We start from the raw sequence: 21594 nt of genomic DNA on the forward strand, positions 1-21594 counted from the left end.
TTTCCGTTCTTTTTTAATATCGAGTGGTTGCTGCAGACCTGAAGTGAACCAAATAAAGATTCCTGCTCCTTGCAGCTCAGAACCCTCCATGTGGGACATGTGTTTTCTAACTGTTTGCACCTCTTCGTAAAGACCACAGCCTTTTGTACGTTCTGGTAACTGCACGACACCAAACGGTACCTCGGACCGCAGGTTACACACGCACGTGCTGCCCCGGGAGGAGATTAGGGAAGGGTGTGTGGCCCAGTGAAAGCAACAGTGATTTCACGCCCGGGGCTCCCGCACAGGTGACTGGCTCGTGTCCCCTCACACGTCCGGCCCCTGCTCCCACAGGTGTGAAAACCAGACTGCACACCCGGGGTATCCCGGCAGATCCCCCCGAGACCACTGCTCCGGGTCTGAGAGGGTCTAGAAGCCGATTAAGGAGCGGGCCGCCCAGCGGGACAGTGCAGCACAGGGGAGTGCTCCTGCTCACCTGGCGGGCTGGGCTCGTCCTACCGGCCCAGAGGCTCAGCTTTTCCCAGTGGCTGTGCCAGTCCCGGGCAGGGGCCAGAACAGCTGACCTCCTCCCGTGCGCTCCCGGTGGACGTGCGCACACAGCAACACCCGGCCACGAGGGACGTGTGGGTCAGGGCCGGCCCCCAGGGGGGTACAAAGTGACAAGTTTTAATTAGTCCCAGAGCCACCTCGTGAGAGTCCTTTCCTCCCCTGGCAGCTGCTTCCACGCTCTGGACGTGAAAGCCAGAGGCAGAGAGATGGAGTTGCCAGGGATGCTGAGCCAGGGCCTGTGGGTAGGTGAGGCCGAGAGGCACCGCTCCACACCCCCCTCGCGCTGCCCTCCCGCAGCTGGGAAACCTGCACTCACACCCTCCACCCCAGGGTCCTCAGGCGACTCGTCTGTGCCCACAGTCCGCCTGCCGCCTTCACCAACGTGAGGAAACTTGCACACTGGGTTACTTGTGCTTCTGGGCACGTGCTCGATGCCCCAAGTGCTCGGGTGACTTCGGGCACGTGAAGAACGATCCATTCTCCCAAGCTCCCTGATCAACAGCACCCAGGATTCCTAAAGACACAGAGCAGGGATGTGACACACGAGCCCGTGAACTTGCGAAGAGGATGTCGACGTGGAAAACCTGTGGGTAGCCACGGCAGTGCGATGCCTCCTGCCAAAACCACTCTCCCGAGAAGTCCACAACCACGTTTACCAGACCACGAACTCCCGTGTTGCAACTGCTACACAGGCGCTGAGCAAACACGTACACTGTAGGATGACGGGCTCCCCAGCGGGGCAGGAAGAGCACGGGCCGGGCTCCCCCGTCCCTGGACGCCCCTCGGTGCCAGGCTGGGGGCCCAGGGCACCCAACCCCTGACGTCCCAACCTGGCCCTAGAAATGCTCCCTCTTGTACCGTCCACAAGTCCCGGTCTGGACGGTAGATCCCACGGCCGCCCCACTTAAAGCCAGATGACGTGACCGAGGGCCCCGAGCAGACGCATCACGGGCTTGACCTAGATGAACATCTGGGGGACTAACGGAAATAAAGTGGTGTTCGCATTTTTCAGTTTGGGATCTCGGCCACCTTGCTCTCATCTCCCCCCGACTCCGCACCGATGCTGCCGCTGCGGGCAGGGGTCCCCTCGAGGTGAATCTCACACCTGTAGGTGGACGACGGGTGCCCAAAGCGGCCTCGTCCGGGAGAGGTGCTCGCTTCGCCCCCACATGCACAGGACGACACCTCTCAAGACGGAGGGGAGGGGAGGGCCAGCCTCCACTCGGCATTAGTAATCCCGCTTTCTCCGGCTCAAAGAGGTCTCGTCTTCCGGGTTTTCTTGCCTTCGGTCTCAGAAACTTAAAGGTGCCTACTAGATTTTAAGGCCTCTATGTCCGTAGCTGCACGTGCTGCCGACCCCACCATTAACGGACGGCACCGAGGACCGCCGACGATGTCTCGCGTTTCCACTGGGTCTTGCCTGGACAGGACCTGCTCGTGTCAGTAAAGCCTAAAAGTGATTCCAGACAAGAAACGGGAAGAAGGGTGAAGTGCTCTAGTCGGAAAACCAAGGTGTCTCTCAGTTTTGTTCCCTGCCCGGGGAACCGTGTGTCACGCGACACCGTCCGTAAGCAAAGACTAGAAAAATGACCCGTCCCCAAGTGTCCTCAAGATCTGTCCCTGAGAAGCGTCGCTAATTCAGCCTTAAAAGCAAGAGAAAGTGCAGTTGCCTTCGTTGAAAAACGAAACAGCGAAGCTGTATTTTTACCATGTTCCCATACGCCGGGACGGTCCGAAAGCCGTGGGAAGCACAGGCGGCCGTCACTGGAAGGCTGCGGAAGGGGGCGGGGGACGCGCGGGCACCTGGAGGCGCTGCAGGCGGGAGACGACGGCACCCGGGTGGCGCTCAGACCGTGAAAGCCCCCAAGGGCGCAGAAGCACCTCGCTGCGGGACGGCCGCGTGCTCTCCTCCACCGGAGGCTGAGAGCCAGGAACCGAGGGCGCCTCTGCCCGAGAACCCACGTGGAGGGGGCCTGACGCACACGTGGGCAGACACGTTCCAGCCCGTTCCCCGGCCTCAGAGGGGCAGGCAGCCCTGCCAGGAGGGGCAGATCCACGAGTGGCCGCGAGCAGTCCAAGGCGCGTCTGGGTGCGGCGGCCCGCGCCTGGGGCTTCGGGGACGGCAGGGAGCGGCACACCTCACACCTACCTCATCTCCGTCCGCCCCTAACACTCCCCCCGCCGCCGTGTGCGCGCACGCCCTCCCCGCCGCCCCCACAGACGCGCGTGCGGGCCTCTGGCCGTGCGGCCTCCAGCTGGTGCCACGAGGATCGCGGCAGCCCCGACCCAGAGAGGCAGGAGGCCCCAGGGGATGGCGAGACGGGTCCCGGCCGGGCCCTCACTCCCCTCCACCTTGCCGGTAGCACCTGCCGCGGCGACCTCCCCCCCCCCGACGCCTGCATCGAAGGTCGGACAGAGATGGGCACCCAAGCTGCTCGAGCACACGTGAGGACTGCTAGTCCCTTAAGATCGGAGTTCCCGTCTCCCACTGCTTCCCGCGTGAGAACACATGTCGCAGACGAAGGGCCTTCCACCAGACACTCCTCAACCGCGTCTCCCTCCCCAACCACGATCGGCTCCCCGCGGGGCGCACCACGCAGCCGAGCACGGCTCGGGGACGGGCACGCCCGCCAGCGGCCTGTGGAAGGGGGGAAAGGGCAGGAAGGGGGCTGCCCCGCGGGGGGCAGGTTCAGGGAGGAGACCGGTCTGCGGGCGCGCCCCACCACCCCCGAGCGGGCCCTGCGCTGGCCGGCACGGTCACTGCCACCACCAGGGCGACGTAGCCTGCTCCTCCCGCCCCTGCGCCCGCCCGTGAGCGCTGAGCCGCTGGTGCGTCCCGTGCACTCAGCTGAACCCCCGTCCTCTCCGGCCGACCCTGCCCGTGTGCCCCATTCGCCACGTCCAAAGAAAGCCCACCCGGTATAATGTAGCCTGACAGAAATACCGCCCTCACCGCCCGGGTGAGCAGCGTGTGAGACCCGGCCCTCACGCCAGACAGCAGGCCGCTGACCCTGACACAGATGCCTTTTCGCGAGTTCTAACCGAAACCGGTCTCGATCTGCATTTTCTTCTTTCCACCTTTTCCCCTGGTGCATGTAAACTGTTTGTTAACACAGTGCAATCATTTGTGCATTGACGAAAAGGGAATGTCGACTATGTTCTGATTCTTCTCACTGACGAAGCAGCTAAAAATGTTACCTCGCCATTTTATCTTTTAGCTGGAAAAAATAGCTTGGTTACTTACAAAATGAAAATTCAATACTTTTCTTTAATGAATGTAACAGTTTGAGTCCTACCACTATTCTGTATTTCGCTCTCTGAAAGCAAGGGCCGCTGTCCAGGTTTGAAAACATTTTGCTCCTTTTAGTAATAAACATCATCGTTTGACAACTGTGGGTTCTCTGCATCGTCTCCTCGCAAACCACGGTCTTTACCACGGCGTCCTTCTCGTGCCCAAACTCTGGGATGGATAAACGCAAATCCCGCTCGGGGCGGAGCTCTGGCGGGAGAGCGCTGTGGGCAGGGGCGGAACGCAGCCCCACCTCCCCGAGCCCGCCCCGCCCCCCGCACCCCCCCCACACCCCCCCCCGCCCCCCCAGCCGACCAGGGGCCTCACGGCATAGTTTTGTTCCACCTGTTTTGATTTTCTTAACCTTCAACGTCCACGCTTCTTGTGGGGGGCTTCCCCGGCCTTTCTTTCCGACTGGAGTTTCCCCCACCCCCGATCCCCCAACACACACACCTGGGCCTTCCCAGGCCCGCCCCCGCACTCAGGCACAGGGCTCCTGAGCTCCACACCCCAGCTCAGGTCCGGTCCAGAGGACGAGGACAGGCCCCGGCCCCACACCCACTCGACACCAGCAAACCAGGCCCAGCACCGGATGCGCCCGCGGCGCTCCCCACGCGCCGATGGCTTATATCCTTGGCCCCTGGCTGTGCTGGTTGGTGCCTCGGCTGCCCACGGGACACCGTGGTCACACCGCCGGTGGGTGACCAGACCCAGCTGGAACCCGGCACTGCTAAAGCTCTCTCCCAAGACAGCAACGAAGGTGCCTGTGGCCTACGACTCGGGAGCTCCCTGGGCCAAGTAAGACAACACTGGTCTCTGGTGACCAAAGGCCTGCACACAGCTTGCTTCCCGCTTTAAAACATCCAGGAAAAGAGCAGTTACTAGAAAGCCCCTTCGGTGCTCATGCAACTTAGCAGTGGACAGACGAATCTCACGCTCCCTCGAGCCGAAGCCAACCACCCCCTCCCCCGTGCTAGGGAGCGGCTGCCCCCTCTGCAGCCCCCGCTCAACACCGTGTCACCACCTCCTCACCCCAGCACACTTGGGGGGGGCTGGTTCCCAAGTGTGACCTCATTTGTGTGACACACAAATGCTGTGACACACCTGCTCTGAACCTGAGCTCGAGCCTCACCTCCCCCGGGGGGCTGCCCGAGGGTCCCTCTAGCCCCAAGGGACGGCCCTGCGGACATCATCTGTCACCGGCAGGGCCTGGCCAGCCTCTGGCCCTTCAATGAACCTGTCAGCCAGCCACTGACTCCTCGCCTGTACGACTTGGTTTACAAACAAACAAAAAGCAAAACAGAACAAAAAACCCACAAGATGTTAAACTACAATAAATACCACTACCGCGCCTTTTAGAAACAAACAGAAAGTGCTTTGAATGATGAGGATTTCTGGGCTTAATCGGTGCTTTCCTTGGTTTTTGTTCAATTCGACCTAAGGCCAGAAACCTCCCACCTCTGACCAACTACCCTCTGGCAGCAGGACCCAGAGCACCGCCACCGCTCCTGGGACTTGGGGACAACTACTCACTCAAACCCCCACTGACCCCACTCACGCAGCTCTGCCAAGTGTGTGTGGGGGGGGGGGGGGGGCGTGGCCAGCTGACGCAGCCTAAGAGAAGGGGGTGGGTGGTGCGGGGCTTACCAACAGCTCAGCCCACCGAGGAGCAGACGACACAGGTGTACGATCGCGGGGCCCTCGCTGACCCGGATACAGCCGTTTCCAGCTGTTCCGGCTCCAGCACCACCGGCAATGGAGGCCCCGGGCTTCAGACTGGCCACTCGTGCCCGTGGTGGCCCTCAGGGGTCCAGAACATCCAGCTGGGCACACCAGTCACCAACAGAGAGCTGGGGTGTGCTGGTCCCACTCCTGGGGGGCTCTCGCGGCCCTAGAACGCATTCTTTGCCTCTCCTGCTGCTCAACATCTAAGGTGTGCCTTACCTGGTGTCTCCATCACAGCAAGGAGGCAGCAGAGGCGAGAGCAGCTGTTCACCCGTGTGAACTCGAACCGAGCTTCTAGCAACAAGCCTACGGACACGACAGCGAAACAGACCTGTCTGTACAAGGAGTTTCCTCTTCGGGGAAATCTGTTGGATTCAAAAACATCCTCCCTCACACCTGCCGTGTCACCTCAACCAGGAGGATGAGACACCGGCCTCTGAAACAGAAACCTGAGGCAGAGCCGGCAAGCCCTTCCGACAACCTCCTCCTAACGCAGCCTCCGGGAGAGCAGCAGCTGCACGGTGGGGGCCGGAGGGCACGTCGCAGGAGCGGGCAGCGTGGGCCCCGGGAGGACCCGGGAGGTCCGCGCACCAGCCGTGGTGTTCCGCCAGCCCTACCTGAGAATCTTCCGGCTAGATTCCACCCAGAGTGTCCAAGGAAGGCCCAGACTGCCCCGGCAGCCAAGAGGGGTGCCACCGATATGCCACCCGAGCCAGAGTGCCAGCTTTTCTAGCAAACCCAGCCCCCGTTGGCCAAGGGGTGCCGTGCTGCCCGACAGCCACACTGGCCTCTCTCCGACGGCCGGGGCTCCGGGGGGCACCCCCCAGAGGCAGGCTTCCCATTTCTGAGCTGCTGGTGAGAGCACACCCCCGCGGGTCCTGCTAAAGAGCGGCGTGCAAGTCCGACGAGAGTGGTCGCACCGGGCACCGTGAGGAGGCGAGGTGGGGCGAGGGGCTGCTGCTGGGGCGCGTCAGCCCTCCTCCTTCCGCGAAAGCCTTCCTAGGACGGGCCCTGCTCCGCCACCCGGGGCATTCCCACACTGGTCTGTGAGCGTCCCAGCAATGAACAGGAGGGCCTGGTCCAGGACACAAATGGGATGCTGATGCCGTTACTACACACTAAAATACTACCTTCTCATTGCTGCAAGTATTGAAGATAAAAAATGCACCAAGTGTGAATTCAAAGCCTAACATCTGACCCCAATTATACCAATGAAACCTGGTCTCTGGCCATCAACCCTGGAGCAGGTCCCAGACGGCGTGCGAGCAGTCCGCATGCCTCCCCCGCGACGGACTCCGGCTCCAGAGGCGCTGGATGGTGACACCGCGTCCAGACAGCGGGGTCCCTCCCTCTGGCTTCCCCTCCTCCGGTCACTTTGCCGAGGACAACCTGGGGGCTGACCGGGAAAGGAGCAGGGGTGGCCCCACCATCTCTCCCCAGGAAACGCTAACGGAGCGGCTCTGAGTCGGGTCCGTGGGCTCACAGACCCCCGAGGAAAGCCAGTGGCACGACAGCCACAGAGCCGACAGGAGCTTTACTTAGAGTCGGGCAGAGACACGAAGCGTGGAAAGGTGGCCGGTGGGCTGCGACCGAGAACTCCCGGAAATCACAGCGGGCGCCTCCGGCCTGACGACGCACCGCCACGCGGGAAACCCCCGGCTCCTTGTCCGGCGGAAGGGAGATCGCCCGCAAAGCATAAGGCGCCTTCTCTGCCTCGTATTCACAGCGCCACCGGCAGCGCGGGGACCTCGCCCTCCACGACACCGCCCCTGCCGCAGCTCTGCTCTATGTCGTCACGGCCCACGCCAACACCGCGGAAGGAGCCACACCACGCAGGTTGCCCTGCAGCGCGGGGGGCACTCCCCGTCTTCAGACGGCAATGGCCTGGGCGTGGGGCCCAGCGTCATCCAGGGCGAGCCGGGCAGGTGCCACCGAGGGTCGTGGGCTCTTCCGCGGGGAAGAGCGGGAGGCAGGCGGGGCGGGCAGGCAGCCGCAGAGGCCACAGCTCACTGGCTGACGGGGTGAGCAGCGGAGTTACAGAAACCATGTCGCGAGTGCGCTCTTCACTCAATCAAAGAAAGCGACCCGGCGCGGCCCAAACGTACTCGAAATACAAATGTTCTCGCAAAAACTTAGGCTCGCCTTGAGAGGACGTCTACGAAGTAAAGCCACGCTTTAATAGAACTTTACTGAAGCATGAAAGTCTCTCGTTACCAGCAAAAATCGGGGCTTTGGGAGCAAAGCGACCCCGGAGCTCTAGGTCCGGCAGGGGGTGCTTGGCTCCGGAGCTGCTCTGCCGTGGGTCTCCTGCCGCCCGGCGCCGGCATGCGCACCACACTCACCCCCAGCCTCCCCGCCGCCGTCGCCACTGTCCTCGTCGTCACTTCCGCCCTCGGCGTCCTCGTCGCTGTCTTCTTCTGACTCCGTCTCCTCCAGCCACTCCTGAGCTCCTTTAAATCAAAAGCGAACGTTCAAAACGTCAGTGCAGGGAGTTTCCAGCCTCTCATCAAGAAGCGCACCCTGGGGCGCCTGGGGGGCTCAGTCGGCCGAGCATCCGACTTTGGCTCAGGTCATGATCTCACGCTCGTGAGTTTAAGCCCCGCATCAGGCTCTGTGCTGACAGCTAGTAGCCTGGAGCCTGCTTCGGATTCTGTGTCTCTTTGCCCCTCCCCTGCTCACGCTATTTCTGTCTCAAAAACAAAATAAACATTAAAAAAAAAATTTTTTTTTTTTTTTTGAATAATCATGCTGTCAAAGTCAGCCTATGCCCCAGTACCTCTGGACACCAGAAGGAAACGCGTTGTTTTCTCCAGTTCTGAGCAGAGGCGAGGGGAGACGACGGAGAGCAGAGGCGAGGGGAGACGACGGAGAGCAGAGGCGAGGGGAGACGACGGAGAGCAGAGGCGAGGGGAGGCTGACGGAGAGCAGAGGCGAGGGGAGGCTGACGGAGAGCAGAGGCGAGGGGAGAGGATGGAGAGCAGAGGCAAGGGGAGGCTGACAGAGCGGAGGCAAGGGGAGAGGACGCAGAGGGGAGGAGAGAGGATGGGGAGCAGAGGCGAGGGGGGGACGAAGGAGAGCAGAGGCGAGGGGAGAGAACTGAGAGCAGAGGTGAGGGGAGAGGACGGAAAGCAGAGGCGAGGAGAGAGGACGGAAAGCAGAGGCGAGGGGAGACTGACTGAGAGCAGAGGTGAGGGGAGACGACAGAGAGCAGAGGCAAGGGGAGGCTGAGAGCAGAGGCGAGAGAGGGATGAAGGAGAGCAGAGGCGAGAGGGGGACGAAGGAGAGCAGAGGCGAAGGGAGAGAACTGAGAGCAGAGGCGAGGGGAGAGGACGGAGAGCAGAGGCGAGGGGAGACGACGGAGAGCAGAGGCGAGGGGAGACGACGGAGAGCAGAGGCGAGGGGAGACGACGGAGAGCAGAGGCGAGGGGAGGCTGACTGAGAGCAGAGGCGAGGGGAGACTGACGGAGAGCAGAGGCGAGGGGAGAGGATGGAGAGCAGAGGCGAGGGGAGACGACGGAGAGCAGAGGCGAGGGGAGGCTGACTGAGAGCAGAGGCGAGGGGAGACTGATGAAGAGCAGAGGCGAGGGGAGAGGATGGAGAGCAGAGGCGAGGGGAGAGGATGGAGAGCAGAGGCAAGGGGAGGCTGACAGAGCGGAGGCAAGGGGAGAGGACGCAGAGGGGAGGAGAGAGGATGGGGAGCAGAGGCGAGGGGGGGACGAAGGAGAGCAGAGGTGAGGGGAGAGAACTGAGAGCAGAGGTGAGGGGAGAGGACGGAAAGCAGAGGCGAGGAGAGAGGACGGAAAGCAGAGGCGAGGGGAGACTGACTGAGAGCAGAGGTGAGGGGAGACAACGGAGAGCAGAGGCAAGGGGAGGCTGAGAGCAGAGGCGAGAGGGGGACGAAGGAGAGCAGAGGCGAGAGGGGGACGAAGGAGAGCAGAGGCGAAGGGAGAGAACGGAGAGCAGAGGCGAGGGGAGAGGACGGAGAGCAGAGGCGAGGGGAGAGGACGGAGAGCAGAGGCGAGGAGAGAGGACGGAGAGCAGAGGCGAGGGGAGACTGACTGAGAGCAGAGGTGAGGGAGGACGACGGAGAGGGGAGAGGAGGGGACGGAGAGCAGAGGCAAAGGTACGAGACCCACCCCCCGGTCTCACCCTGCAGCCCCTGCTCTAACCTAGCCTCTCTGGAAAACTAAGGGACCTCGCAGGGCCACGCAGCGCCTCTCTCTAAAAGCGTGGACTCAAGTTCTGTTCAATGTCCAGTGGCCAAGAAAGGAGTGGTGGCTGGCATCCAGCAGCCACCTGTGTACAACGTGGACGCGAGGGACTGAGCAGTGCGGGTCAGAGCAGAGGCGGCCTGGAGGTTCCCCCGGAAGGTGTCCCCCAGACGCCTGGTCTGCCCTCACGTGTTCACAGAGGCTGCGGGCATTGGACGAGGAGGCTCTGTGAGATCGGTTTTGCTACGATGCACCCCCGAGAAGCACCGGGACGGGCCTGAGCCCCCCCTGCCCCCGCGCAAAGCAAGCAGCCACCCCCTCAGCTCCCAGAGCAGGGGCGGACGTACGCAGGAGGGGGCGCCTCGCCGTGACCAGGGCCCACCCTCCGGGAGTGGCCACGGGTGAGGGCACGTGGGTCTTGCTCACTGCAGGCTCCGTGGCACAGGGCAGATCTGGGTGGGCCCTCGTGGACAGATGGCACAGAGCCGCTTTCATGGGGCTCCCGCCCCAACCTGCAGAGCATCTTCTCTCCACCCCAGCTCACCTGGGTCCACCTCCACCAGGGCCGTCCACTCCTGCATCTTGTGGAGATCCAGGCAGTACAGGTCACTGAGGGTGACCTGGCGGTCACCTGCCTCAAACATGCCCCCGTACAGGTAGAGCCGCCCGTGCTTCACGGCCAGCATGGCGTTGGAGCGGGGACTGGGCTCCACCACGGGGCCACCGGCTTCGTCAGGGCTGTCCTCCTCCTCGGACTGTGGCTGTCCCGCCGGGACCGGGGCGGCAAGAACCTGTTTGATGGTGACCACGGTCCCGTCCTCTGCGACCACCTCTCTGACCACCTCCAGGGGCTCCTGGGCACCGGCCCCCCCGCGCTCCTGCTTGTCGGCACCTTCGGGCTCTGCTTTCCTGCCCCTCCTCCGTTTCCTCTTCTCTGACTTAGGTCCCTGTCGGAAAAAGCAAGGCCGTGCACTTCAGGGGCGGCCGGTGGTGAGCGGGCAGCGTCCTCGAGCGACGTGGGGTGCGAGGGCGACTGGGCCACGTGGCGGAAGCCCCCTGCCCTAATCTGCCCGTTCAGGCTGCGGGCACAGAGTCTCTACCTGGTGGGACCCCTCAGGGCAAAGGGCGGGGGGCCACGAGTCCAGACCCCAGCCGCACGTCTCCCTGATCCCCAGCAGAGGCGCCAAAGCTCTCCAACCAGGGAGGGGTCTCTGGCCGGGTGGGCCACCTCCTGAGGCCTCAAGGCCCCCGGCGCCAACAACTCCTCTAGACCTGAAGTCCCAGGGGGACCCCAGTGCCAGACGGCCTGCCCCTGCCCACAATGACGGCAAAGACACTGAGAGCTCCTGGGGAGCCCCACAGAGGGACGGGGAGGTGGGGCGGTGGGGAGCACAACAGGGCTGCGTGTCTCACGTACGACCGCCCTGGCACGTGCTCGGGAGCACGGCTCTACCTTCAGCTGCCCCGCAAACCAGCGGTTCCTGGTGGCGTCATAGAAGTGCAGGTCATTGAGGAAGTCCCCCTCCAGGCTCTCCTCCTCTTCCTGGTCACACACACCCCCAAACAGCAGCGTCTGATGATTCGGGGTCACAGCCACCGAAAAGCCAGACCTCGGGGTGGGCTTGGCTCCCGCAGGGTTAATACGCGTCCATCCCCACTTGCCTGTCGGAGAGGGGACATGGGGTAAGCGAGCTCTGGCCACGGGCACCCCCAGTGTCCCCCGGCCTCCGGTGACCGGCACACGAGTGGAAACACAGGACTGCAGGCAAGAGCTCACCGAGTTTACGGATTTTGATCCCTCTGCAGAAACCCGACACAGTTCAACGCGCCCCAGAGGTTGACCCTTCCCCTGAAGGTCCCGCGCGATGTCCCCAGGGCCCCGCTGACGCCACCTCCGCCGAGCGCTTCCCAGCTGTGGCGCACGGGGCGCGTGCCAGGAGACCCTCACGCCGTGCCCTCCCCGCAGTGAGGACCGCTGTCCCAGGGCCGCTGCTCAGAGCCGCAGACGCCCCAGCTCTCCCCAGGAGACCTCCACACCGCGCTCCTCTCTCGGGACCTGCCAGATTCACATGGTAAAACCCTCAGAATGTGACCTAGTGTGAAGCGTGGGGGAACGTCCTCCCGCCGCGTCTAGAGAAAGGAACGGCGATTTTTCCTACGGTGAACGTTTAAGAAAAGCTTAACAGAAGCGACAAATGGCCATGGTGTGCCAGCGGTTGTTCCTCGGCACACAGCCCGGGGGTCGGGGGGCACCCACTGCTGGGCCACAAGATCAACCCGTTACGGCCAGCATTTTACTGCTTGAAGGAAAGAGAGGAGGAAAACCTCCCGAGGGCCCTGCACGCAGTCAGGGAAGATACTTTCCTAGGTTGCAGGACACGGGCCCAAGCGTGTGTCAGCCCACCGGGCCCATCCGGGCCCAACGCCGGATGCAGGGGCTGAGCAGCGGGGTCCCGCCGCCGGGAACACAGTAGGTTCCGGCTCCAGTTCACTCAGATAAACCGGGCAAGTTACTTCTCAGCACCAGACCTCGCTTCCCGCTGGGGAAAAGGCAGGCGCCCTCCTCGGTCACCGCAGGGTGGTGTGGCTGGCCTCCTGAGAAGTGCCCGGCTTAGCGGAGGCTCGGGTCACGCGGAGTGGTCCCATCCTTCCACAGTGGACGGCGGCCTCATGGGAGGGGAGGCCCTGCTGCAGGGCCCGGAGCAGCCCGGGCACCAGACCCGATCTTCTGGGTCGAGCCCAGCCCGCTCGTCCCAAGACTCACAAACAGGCCGCTGCCTCACTTTCTCACTCTCCCGGACCCGTGAAACCCTTCCCAAAGCCCACACCCTAGCAGCCGCGTGCTCTCGGGCGAGCACAAGACAACGACTGGCTCCCGCCCTCCCAAGCTGGGGGGCTCCTGGCTCGACACCAGCTCCTGGCTTGTGCTTTTAGGCCAGGGCGTCCCAACCACCCCAGAGGGTGAATATTCCGGCTGTCCCTGCTGTACAGACGGTCACCGAGGGTTACTCACAGAACGCCTGGTCTGCCCGCTCAGGCGAGGACACACCCACACCCCAGCCCAGTGTGCAGGGGCCTGTCGCCACCCTCTCTTCCCCATCCCCCAGCCACAGGGCGGGCAAGGCTTTCGGGCAGGACCCGCAGACCACTGGCCGCCGGGACCCACCCCCCACCCAGCGTACGTACCTTCCCTTCCATCCACAGGCTGCAGCAGGAACATGTCGGAATGCTGCGTGCCTCTGTCCACGTCCTTCTTGACTCTCTGCAGAAGGAAACGGGAGTCTTGTAAGAACTGGCCAGGCGCCACCCACAATGCCCCACACGGTCCCCTCAGGCTTGTGGTCTCGCTCCTCGCTGGGAGGCCGGGTGGGGCAGGGGAGGGCTCGGGAGGCTTCCTTTGGAGCAGCTTCAAAGAAAGTATGAACCACGACCAGGTCAATTCTGACCTCACCGAGCAGACAGAATAAAAAATGTTGGTGTCAGTTATTAACTTTTCAGAATAGATTTTAAATTAAAAAAACCCACCGTCCTAAAGACTGCCATCATGCCAGGAACATTCCAGCACTCTGTTGCCGGCGAGTCCATGGCCTCCGCAGCGAGCCTGGTCTAGGTGGGGGGGTTGTGCCGGAGCCCACGGGGACTTCTCCCGAGGCCGTAACAAAGCCATCTTCCATCGGCAACCCCCACATCCCCAACCCCCTCATCTTCCAATTTGTGTGCTCAGGCTTCACTGCAAGAACTGAATTAACGCTCTAAGCAGAAGCCAGCCGGCCCCGGACTCTCTGCGGCGGTGCCCTGCGGGGCTCACGCGGCACCTGCACCCACCTACAGGCTACAGTGTCTGGAAAACTGGGCAGCAAAATGGCTTTCCTGGGGGGAGGGCTTGGTAATGTTAATTTCATCTTCGTATCTACCCTTTAACTCCCTATTTCTAACAAATTTGAATTTCAGGTGAGTTTTACATTTACAGACAAATTGAGTGCCCAGTTTCCCTATTAATAACGCCCTCCGTGTGTTACATCTGCCGCTAATTAAGGATGAAATGCTGATTAAACCCTATTAATGGAAGTCCACAGTGTATTAAGATCTCCTCAGTTTCTGCCAGGGTCCCTTCTCTGTTCCAAGGCCCCGTGTCAATGTGGTCGTCACGAGCCCATAGGCCCCGCCCTCTGATGACCTTCAGCGGCTGTGAGGTGCAGGTCAGCTGTCCCTCTACGGACACTCGTCTGACCTTCTCTCACGACTGGACATGGGCTTCCGGGTTGTGGCCCCTTCTCACCCATCACACCGGGGGTGCATGCTGTCACTGTGACTTATCACTGCTGCTGACCTTGGCCACAGGGCTGTCAGGTCACCGCCCCCCACCCCCGCCCAGCTCTCCACAGTCCTCCCTGGAAGGACATCACTCTGCACAGTCCCACGTACGGTGGGGAGTCATACTCCAGACCTCAAGGGCAGAGTGGCTACGCAATTTATGTGGAACTCTGCACAGGGACTTGTCCCTTTTCCCCAATCTATTTATGCTTTCGATCATTTGCATCTAAACGTACAGACTCACGGACTCTGACGTTATACTGTGAGCTATAATCCAATCCACTTTACTCAGTTGCTGGAACCTGGTTCCAGCCTTGGCCATCGGAAACCCTTCCAGCGGCTCCTGTGTCCCTCTGACGCACCCCATCGGTGAGGGTCTCCCATAAGCGCCTCCTCCGGTTGGACAAAATGCTCCAGCCTTGTCCTGTACACCCCCAGCCCCAGACTCAGCCACTTCCCCAAGGAGCCCCGGGTCCCGTCCCCAGAGGTGGGGTCAGAAGCCAAGATCTGGGCACCGGCAGTGCTCGCGGCCGCCGGGCGCCTTTACCTCCGGGCCCTCCCGGCAGACAGAACCAGGAGACACACACACACGCTTCTTTTCCTCTCAGCCACGGGCATGTGTTCACTGGAGACAGAGAGCTAGTTTCCTTCTGGAAAACAAAGCCCACAATCCTGCTGTCCCGGGACTGGACATGTGCCCTGGATATCCTAAGGCCAGGGAGGCTCCGTATGGGCCACATTGTGGGGAGCAGCCTGAATCTCAGGAAATGAAAACTAGGGGATAGCTCAGGTCATGATCTCACAGTTTGCGGGATCGAGCCCCGTGTCAGGTTCTATGCTGACAGCACGGAGCCTGCCTGGGATGCTCTCTCTCCCCCTCCCCCACTCGTGCTCAGTCTCAAAAACAAATAAAGATGATTATTTTTTTAAATCACAATGAGACCCCACACATCCACCAGCAGGGCCAAGAACAAAAAACTCTGGTGGGATCAGGTGCTGGCAAGGGTGTGGGGCAACCACTGCGGGAAGGGGTGTGACACTGCACCCTGGGACCCAAGCAGAACCACTCCTGGGTCCCTGCCTGAGAAAGGAGAACGTAGAGCCACACGGTGACCTGCACGAAAATGCGCATCGCAGCTTGGTTCATAACGGTCAGAAACTAAAAACAGCCCTGGGTCTGCAAACAGAAATTAGAGAAACCACCCGGGGTGTCCTAGTGGAAAACTGCTGGGCGCGAAAAAGCGAAAGCAGCTAAAACATGCAACGGGGACGGATCTCGAAAGCAGGCTGAAGCGATGCCTGTGCTTTTCCCTAAAACACGCCCAGAAATATGGGTGCAGAGCAGCACAGATGTGAACGACCACAGAAGCAGGGACAGCAGAGCAAGGACTCCAGAAGAACCCAGGTGGGGGTACAGTAAGTGCTCGCCGACTCTTAAGTCACATCGCAGAAAATTTCAAAATACGAAGGCTGAGAAAGAGCCTGCAGTGAGACACGACCTTATCCCTCTCGGGCTCGCTGACGCGTACAGGCTGGAGCGGTGCCGCCTGGAGGCTGCAGCCGCTGCGAGTGGCCCCTGCGTGGACGACACACCCCAGAGCCAGCAGGAGCCACCCTGCTGTAGGGCACCCAGACAGGTGTGCAAGAACATTTACTTCCGCGTGTCTGCACGGCTGGAAGAAGTGGCCTGTTCTACACATGAGCCCCCCATAGCACTTGGGGTCTGTGGTTAGGAATCAAGACCCTCCCCCCCCCCCCCCACCCCGCCCCATCCCAATACGGAATTATTCACACTCCCGCGTTTTCAGGGCATATGGGTTAGAACATAATATGGCTGCAAAAATCTTGATACGTTCACGGGGGAGATTGATACACACCCATTTCTACTCTAATAAAAAGTGTTTCTATTGAGCCAACATGCAAGCCTGTTTGGAAGTTTTCATTCTCGGTGACAGTGAAAAGGGCAATACAACAGAGTATGTCTATTTCCATCCACACCGCATCTTACCTGCTTCGAGTAGCCCCCGTAGATGACAATGCTGCCCTGGGGAGTGACAGACATCTGGCAGCCCGATCTGGGTGTGGGCCCGGTCCCCGAAGGGCACAGTCTACTCCACGTGAACGTGTCCAGGTCAAAGGCGTACACGTCATTGTAGTAGATGTAATCTCTGGTTATAACATGGTGACACAAAAAGGCAGTAACATTAACATATGACCTGATCAACTTTGAGGTAAACTTTGTACCATCTGAAACAAGTTCCCAGTGGAAAGTTGAAATCCACATGAAAGGGCTGGAGGCAGATGTGAGTTTGTATCTGGAAACTAGAGATAACGCTAGCTTACAGAAATTCATTAATTTGCCTGGATCTGAAAGCTTTCTAATCTGGAAGTGATACTCCCTTACACAGTTTACAAAACCACAGTCTCACAAATAATTGCATCAGGTTACCATGCGTATAAGCTTAAGCTCATGAATTAGAGATTCAAGTGAATCCTCAGAACGGAGATTCCTGCAGCTGGGTCAGGGCCGTGAAGAGACCCCGAGCCGGGCAGGGAGCCGAGCCGGGCCGAGCTGAGCGTTGCGGAGACCGACAAGCCAGAGGCATGGCCCTGGCGCTCCACAGCGGGACAGCGGCAAGGGGGCACGCGGCCCTGGGACTTAAGGACTCAAATGCAGAGGGCCTCGAGAAGGGGCCCCGTGCGTGGGGCGGCAGCAGCCCGGCCCGAGGCAAGGGGGGAACGCCGCCTCCTGGTACCATTTCACGGACAGCCGGGGCAAAGCCAAGGGGCCTCGGGTCAGAATCACACGGGAAGAGGAAGAGGGGCTCCCCAGGTACTCAAAACAGACAGCCAGGCTTCAGGTGGGAAATTCTACCACAGTCTGAGCAGTTTTGTCTCTCCTACTAGAGCTAACCCAAGTCCGGCCCCCTGCAGCCAGCACACGGAAGGGCCAGCACAAGGCCGGTTTGCTGCGCACAGCGTGGGACACGGGACCAGTCACCTGCAGGGTGGCCTCCCTGACTGGCACCCAGAGATGCGCCTTCTGTAGGATGGCTTTTCGTACATGAACTGAGGAACTTGGAGGTGTTCAGTTCTAAGAAGACTTCGTTATATTCTCCCGTCTCCTCGGATTTCACACTGCAGGTGTGCAGTAAAAAAATTCTATCCCGCACATAAATATCAACCGTTATTTGGTTTTAAAAAGCCCTAATAACTTGTTTAATGGAAGGTTTCTTTACTTGTATCTCCTCTGTCCTGTGTGTTTGAAGACTTCATAATTTTAAGCAAGATTAACAGGTAATACTTTGAGAACAGTTCTCATTTTGGAAAAGCTGCAAATCACAACCATCGTACAACTTGATCCACTTTATAACCCGTGCCTGCTTCAGCGGCACATACACCGTAACCTATGAGTTCCAAGGAGCAAGGCCTGTGTTGGTCTCCCCAACCGTTTTGGGGCTGTTTAAAGAAAAAAAGTGTGAAGTCTAAATAATAGGTAACAATCCCTTAGGAATAAACTTTTAAAAACAGCCGGGGCTTCCTCATCCAAAATGGCTATAATCAACCGAACACCTGCAGGGCGGGAAGCAGCCCCCTGGAAATGAGTGATCTTTCGTGGAGGCCACAACCCACTGGGCATTCGTTCACCTGGTTTCCTCATCCGGGACGTGGGACCACGACCTGCCTGCCAACAGTATGGTCTTTGAGACACACTATTAAAGGGCGATTACACTCGAGTTTCACCTTTAACAACACAGAATCATCCCTGTTTAACTTCAACTGTGCTTTCAAAATCCTCTCCTAAAGCATGTAGGAACTGACGTCCCCTTGTCAATTAATAAAATACCTTTCTTCACAAAGAAAACCTGCAACTTTAATTGAGCCAAATCTACACCACAACGCCTCAACTAAGACCAGGGTGAGAGGGGTATGAAAAACAACAAGACTCGGCCTAACTCACCTCCCCCTTTGTATCCATGTACAGCAACTTCTTTAGGAGCCAGGAATTATCAGAAAAAAACTGTGCAAATGGACCCACAATGTGACGAAACTGTTAGCGGTGCCATGACAACTAACAAACTGATGATTTCTTGAAGGATTAGGAGAGGGAAGCGGAAAACACGGCCAGAGAGACACCCCTAACCACCCTCCTCCACGTGGGGTCCACTCAGAGGAGTGGCCTTCACCAGGCATGACAACAGCCCAGACGTCGACACAACACGGTACCGTATTAGGGTGGTGACAGGCACACTAGCCTGTCACCACGCGTCTTGTTTCTCGGGACCGAACTAAGGACGTTCCAGAGGCTACCATGTGGACGACAGGCTCTCCACCATCAGGGAACCCGCTGGCCCGACCTGGAGGGCATACACGTGGGATACAGGAACGTGGCAGCTCGTAGCGATGCAGCCACGACACAGGGGCGCGCTGCAGGCCCCTCTTTAGACACCACTGCGGAACGCAGGCTCTCGCTGTGGGCTCCCCCGGCCAGCCCCGTCACCATCACCTGCGAATTTGCACACCCTGTCCCAGGCCTACTGAGTCAGCCACCAGAGGGGGGGGCTCGGAAATCAGAGTTTTAACAAGCCCCCCCGGGCATTCTGTACCAGGCTGAGAGTCCTGTGGCAGATAGGTCTGGCCGTATCATTTGCAGGGCACGGCGTAAAATAAAAACACAGAGCCCCTGGTTCAGTAACTACTGAGAATTTCAAGGCTGCCTCGGCTGCATATCCACGAAGCTGGCTGTGGTTTTGGGGGACGGGCAACATTTTCCAGGAGTATTCAGAATGGTTCTTCCCACAAAAAAACCCCGTCCTTTCTGCTTCAGGAAACAGAGAGGTCCTCCTATCGGTACCAACCTCGTACTCTCATGGAAGCCACCGAAAAGTATTAACTGTCTCTTCCAGGCTACCATCCGATGTCCACTCCGACCTGAAGGGCCTCCTGTTGCTCTAAAATGGGAAAAAAAAAAAAAAAAAAGAGAGAGCACTTTTTACACCAACTTGTGTTTCACAAGCACTTACTGAGTACAATTTAATTGGACCACAGGCTACCAAGGCCATCCCGAGTCCAGCTAGCTGCTGTAAATGTGGACAGCCAGGCCCCACGACCTTGGAGTAAGGATTTCTCAGAGACAGCAGGGACTTGGACACAGAAACCGGACTCCGTTAAGACAGCAAACCTCAGCTCTTCAAAATAAACCATTGTACAATCAAACAGCAAGTGACAAAGGGGAGGCAGATTTCTGCAAACACGCACCTGACCAATGACTTGCGTCCAGAAAACAAAGAATTCTTACTATCTCAAGAGTAAAATAAACCCAATAAAATTATAGGCAAAAGACTGGGACAGAATATTGAAATAAAAACAGGAAAGAAAAGACACACGGATGGCCAATAAAAACAGAAAGAGACGGTGAGTACATCGCTCATCGGTCTTCGGTCAACAAGCCCAAAGCTCAGCGTGTCCCGTGCCGAACACCGCCAGCGGCCCTAAGCAAACGGCGGGACCGAAGCCGAGCAGGTGTAAGACAGCATGACCACGGGACTGTTCCTCACACCGTGAGACGCTCCTGGCACACAGCCCAGCAACGGAACACCAGATACTGACTCAGATGTGACAACACAAGGGCACAGAAAGGCGCGCACACACACACACACACACACACACACACACACACACGTTTAGAGAAGTCTTATTCATCACTGTCAAAAAACCGGAAGCAGCGAAGAGATGCTTCAACGGGGGAAAAGAGTAAAAGTGCGGTACATTCTCATGATGAAGGAGTGTCGGCAACAAGCAGGATACACACGGTACGCACAGGTCTCGTAAACGTCACGCTCGACAGAAGCGGCATCAGAAGGGCACGTACTGTATGATTCTGCTTCTACGTAGGAGATTCTTAAACAGGCAAAATCAATCTACGGTGATGACAGTAGCTGCCTGGGGCCAAACATTACAAGGGGAATGACGGCAAGCGGGCAGGAGAGAACTTTCTGGAGTGAGGATCACCTTGTCTGTCCCGGGTGTGGTAGTGGTTACACGGGTGTGTGTATTAGCTGAAACTCCTCTAACCGTCCACCTAAAAGGCAGGCATTTTATTGAACATGATTCTATCTCATTAAAACTGATATAAAAAAAATATGTATCAATAAATAACCAATAGAAGGGACTTCTGAGTTCTGGCTTGGCATGCAAGGGACTTGGAAGTCACCAGTGTGTCCCAACAAGTAACCGGGAAAGTCAACAACTCTTCTTAGACCCCCACAAAGGGAGGGACGCAGGTCAAACTGGTGGCCCCCAAATTAGGGACAGACAGGTGCATACGGGAAGTCACACTTCCAGAAGCAGAGGCTCATGAACAGAAACTGCAGGAACCAGAGCTTGACAGGAAAGCCTGGACAAACTGCCAGAGGCTCAGGGCAGCAGCTCAGAGAGTGAACACCTCCAGCGCGACCCAGTGACAGGGCCCCCACGGTACTGTGAGATGTACTCCTAGGAGTTCGAGCGGGTTCCCACAGGAAACATCCCAGACACATCCCCTCGTGCTCCCGGCAAGGAAGGGGAGAAGGGACCACTGTGAAGTGTGCCTGAACGAGGCCTGCCTTCAGGGAAACCCAGCTAAGGGGAGCCCACCCTGTACCCTGCGGGAGTACAATCAGAGCCAAGTCGACCTGGAGGAAATCCAACTGGGCGTTTGCCCAAATGCAACTCCCTCTGGGCATGCCGGCCCGCCCAAGAAGCGGCGGGCCGGTGCAATGAACAGCAGCCCGGGCTCCACAAAGGACACAGACCTCATCACAGGGCTGGAGAGGGCCCCTTCCAGCGCCTCACTGCCACAGGCCTGACCTATGGACAGCAGTTTCTTCCAACTGGCCCATCATGTCCTGCTAGTGAGAAACACAAAGCACCCCAAAAGGCAAAAAGCACAGTCTGAAGGTTCCCAGGAAGCACCAGAAGCAGACAGGGGTGCCAGAATTACGAGACCAGGAATTTTCCAACTGTGATTAATGCGCTAAGGGCTGCAACGGCTGAAGTAGACAGCAAGCAGGATAGGCGGGCAAGGTCAGGAGCGAGACGGAAATCCTGAGAAAGAACCACAAAGAGAGATCAAACCAGCAACAGAAACAAAGGCCACCTAGCATGCCTCCAAGGGGCTCGCGAGCAGGCTGGACATGTTTAAGAGCCTGGAGCCACAGGACACGGCAACACAGAGCTCAAAAACCAAAGACCAAGGAGAAGTAAGCCTGGGGGAAAAAAAAAAACAACAAAAAACAGAACAGGATATCCGAGGACCGTGGGCCACTTATGCTACAAGGTGTAACAGAAGCACAGCGGCACTGCCAGAAAGAGAAGACAGAGGAATGGAAGAAAAACAGGAAACAATGAGAATTTCCCCAAACTAAACTCTGACATCAAACTACAGATGCAGGAAGGTCGGAGAACACTGAGCAGGACGGGTGCCAGGAAACGATACCTAGACACGTCGTTTTCAAGTTACAGAAA

General features: G+C 58.8%; 1 protein-coding gene across 2 annotated transcripts in view; it reads right to left on the reverse strand.

The window, feature by feature from the left end:
* Window positions 1-7719: 7719 nt before the first annotated feature.
* Window positions 7720-21594, reverse strand: part of KLHDC4 (kelch domain containing 4) — a 51040-nt gene continuing 37165 nt past the window's right edge. For both annotated transcript variants that reach the window (XM_081791583.1, XM_081791584.1), the window contains 6 exons: window positions 18948-19040; window positions 16097-16256; window positions 12961-13036; window positions 11228-11436; window positions 10319-10721; window positions 7720-8013 (listed from right to left, as the gene is read on the reverse strand). In XM_081791583.1, coding sequence (XP_081647709.1) covers window positions 7820-8013; window positions 10319-10721; window positions 11228-11436; window positions 12961-13036; window positions 16097-16256; window positions 18948-19040 — 1135 coding nt within the window. In that variant the 3' untranslated portion in view covers window positions 7720-7819. The remainder of the gene's footprint in view (window positions 8014-10318; window positions 10722-11227; window positions 11437-12960; window positions 13037-16096; window positions 16257-18947; window positions 19041-21594) is intronic.

This window comes from Panthera onca, chromosome E2, assembly GCF_046562875.1.
Source record: "Panthera onca isolate mPanOnc1 chromosome E2, mPanOnc1 haplotype 2, whole genome shotgun sequence".
In the NCBI taxonomy this organism is placed as follows: Eukaryota; Metazoa; Chordata; class Mammalia; order Carnivora; family Felidae; genus Panthera; species Panthera onca.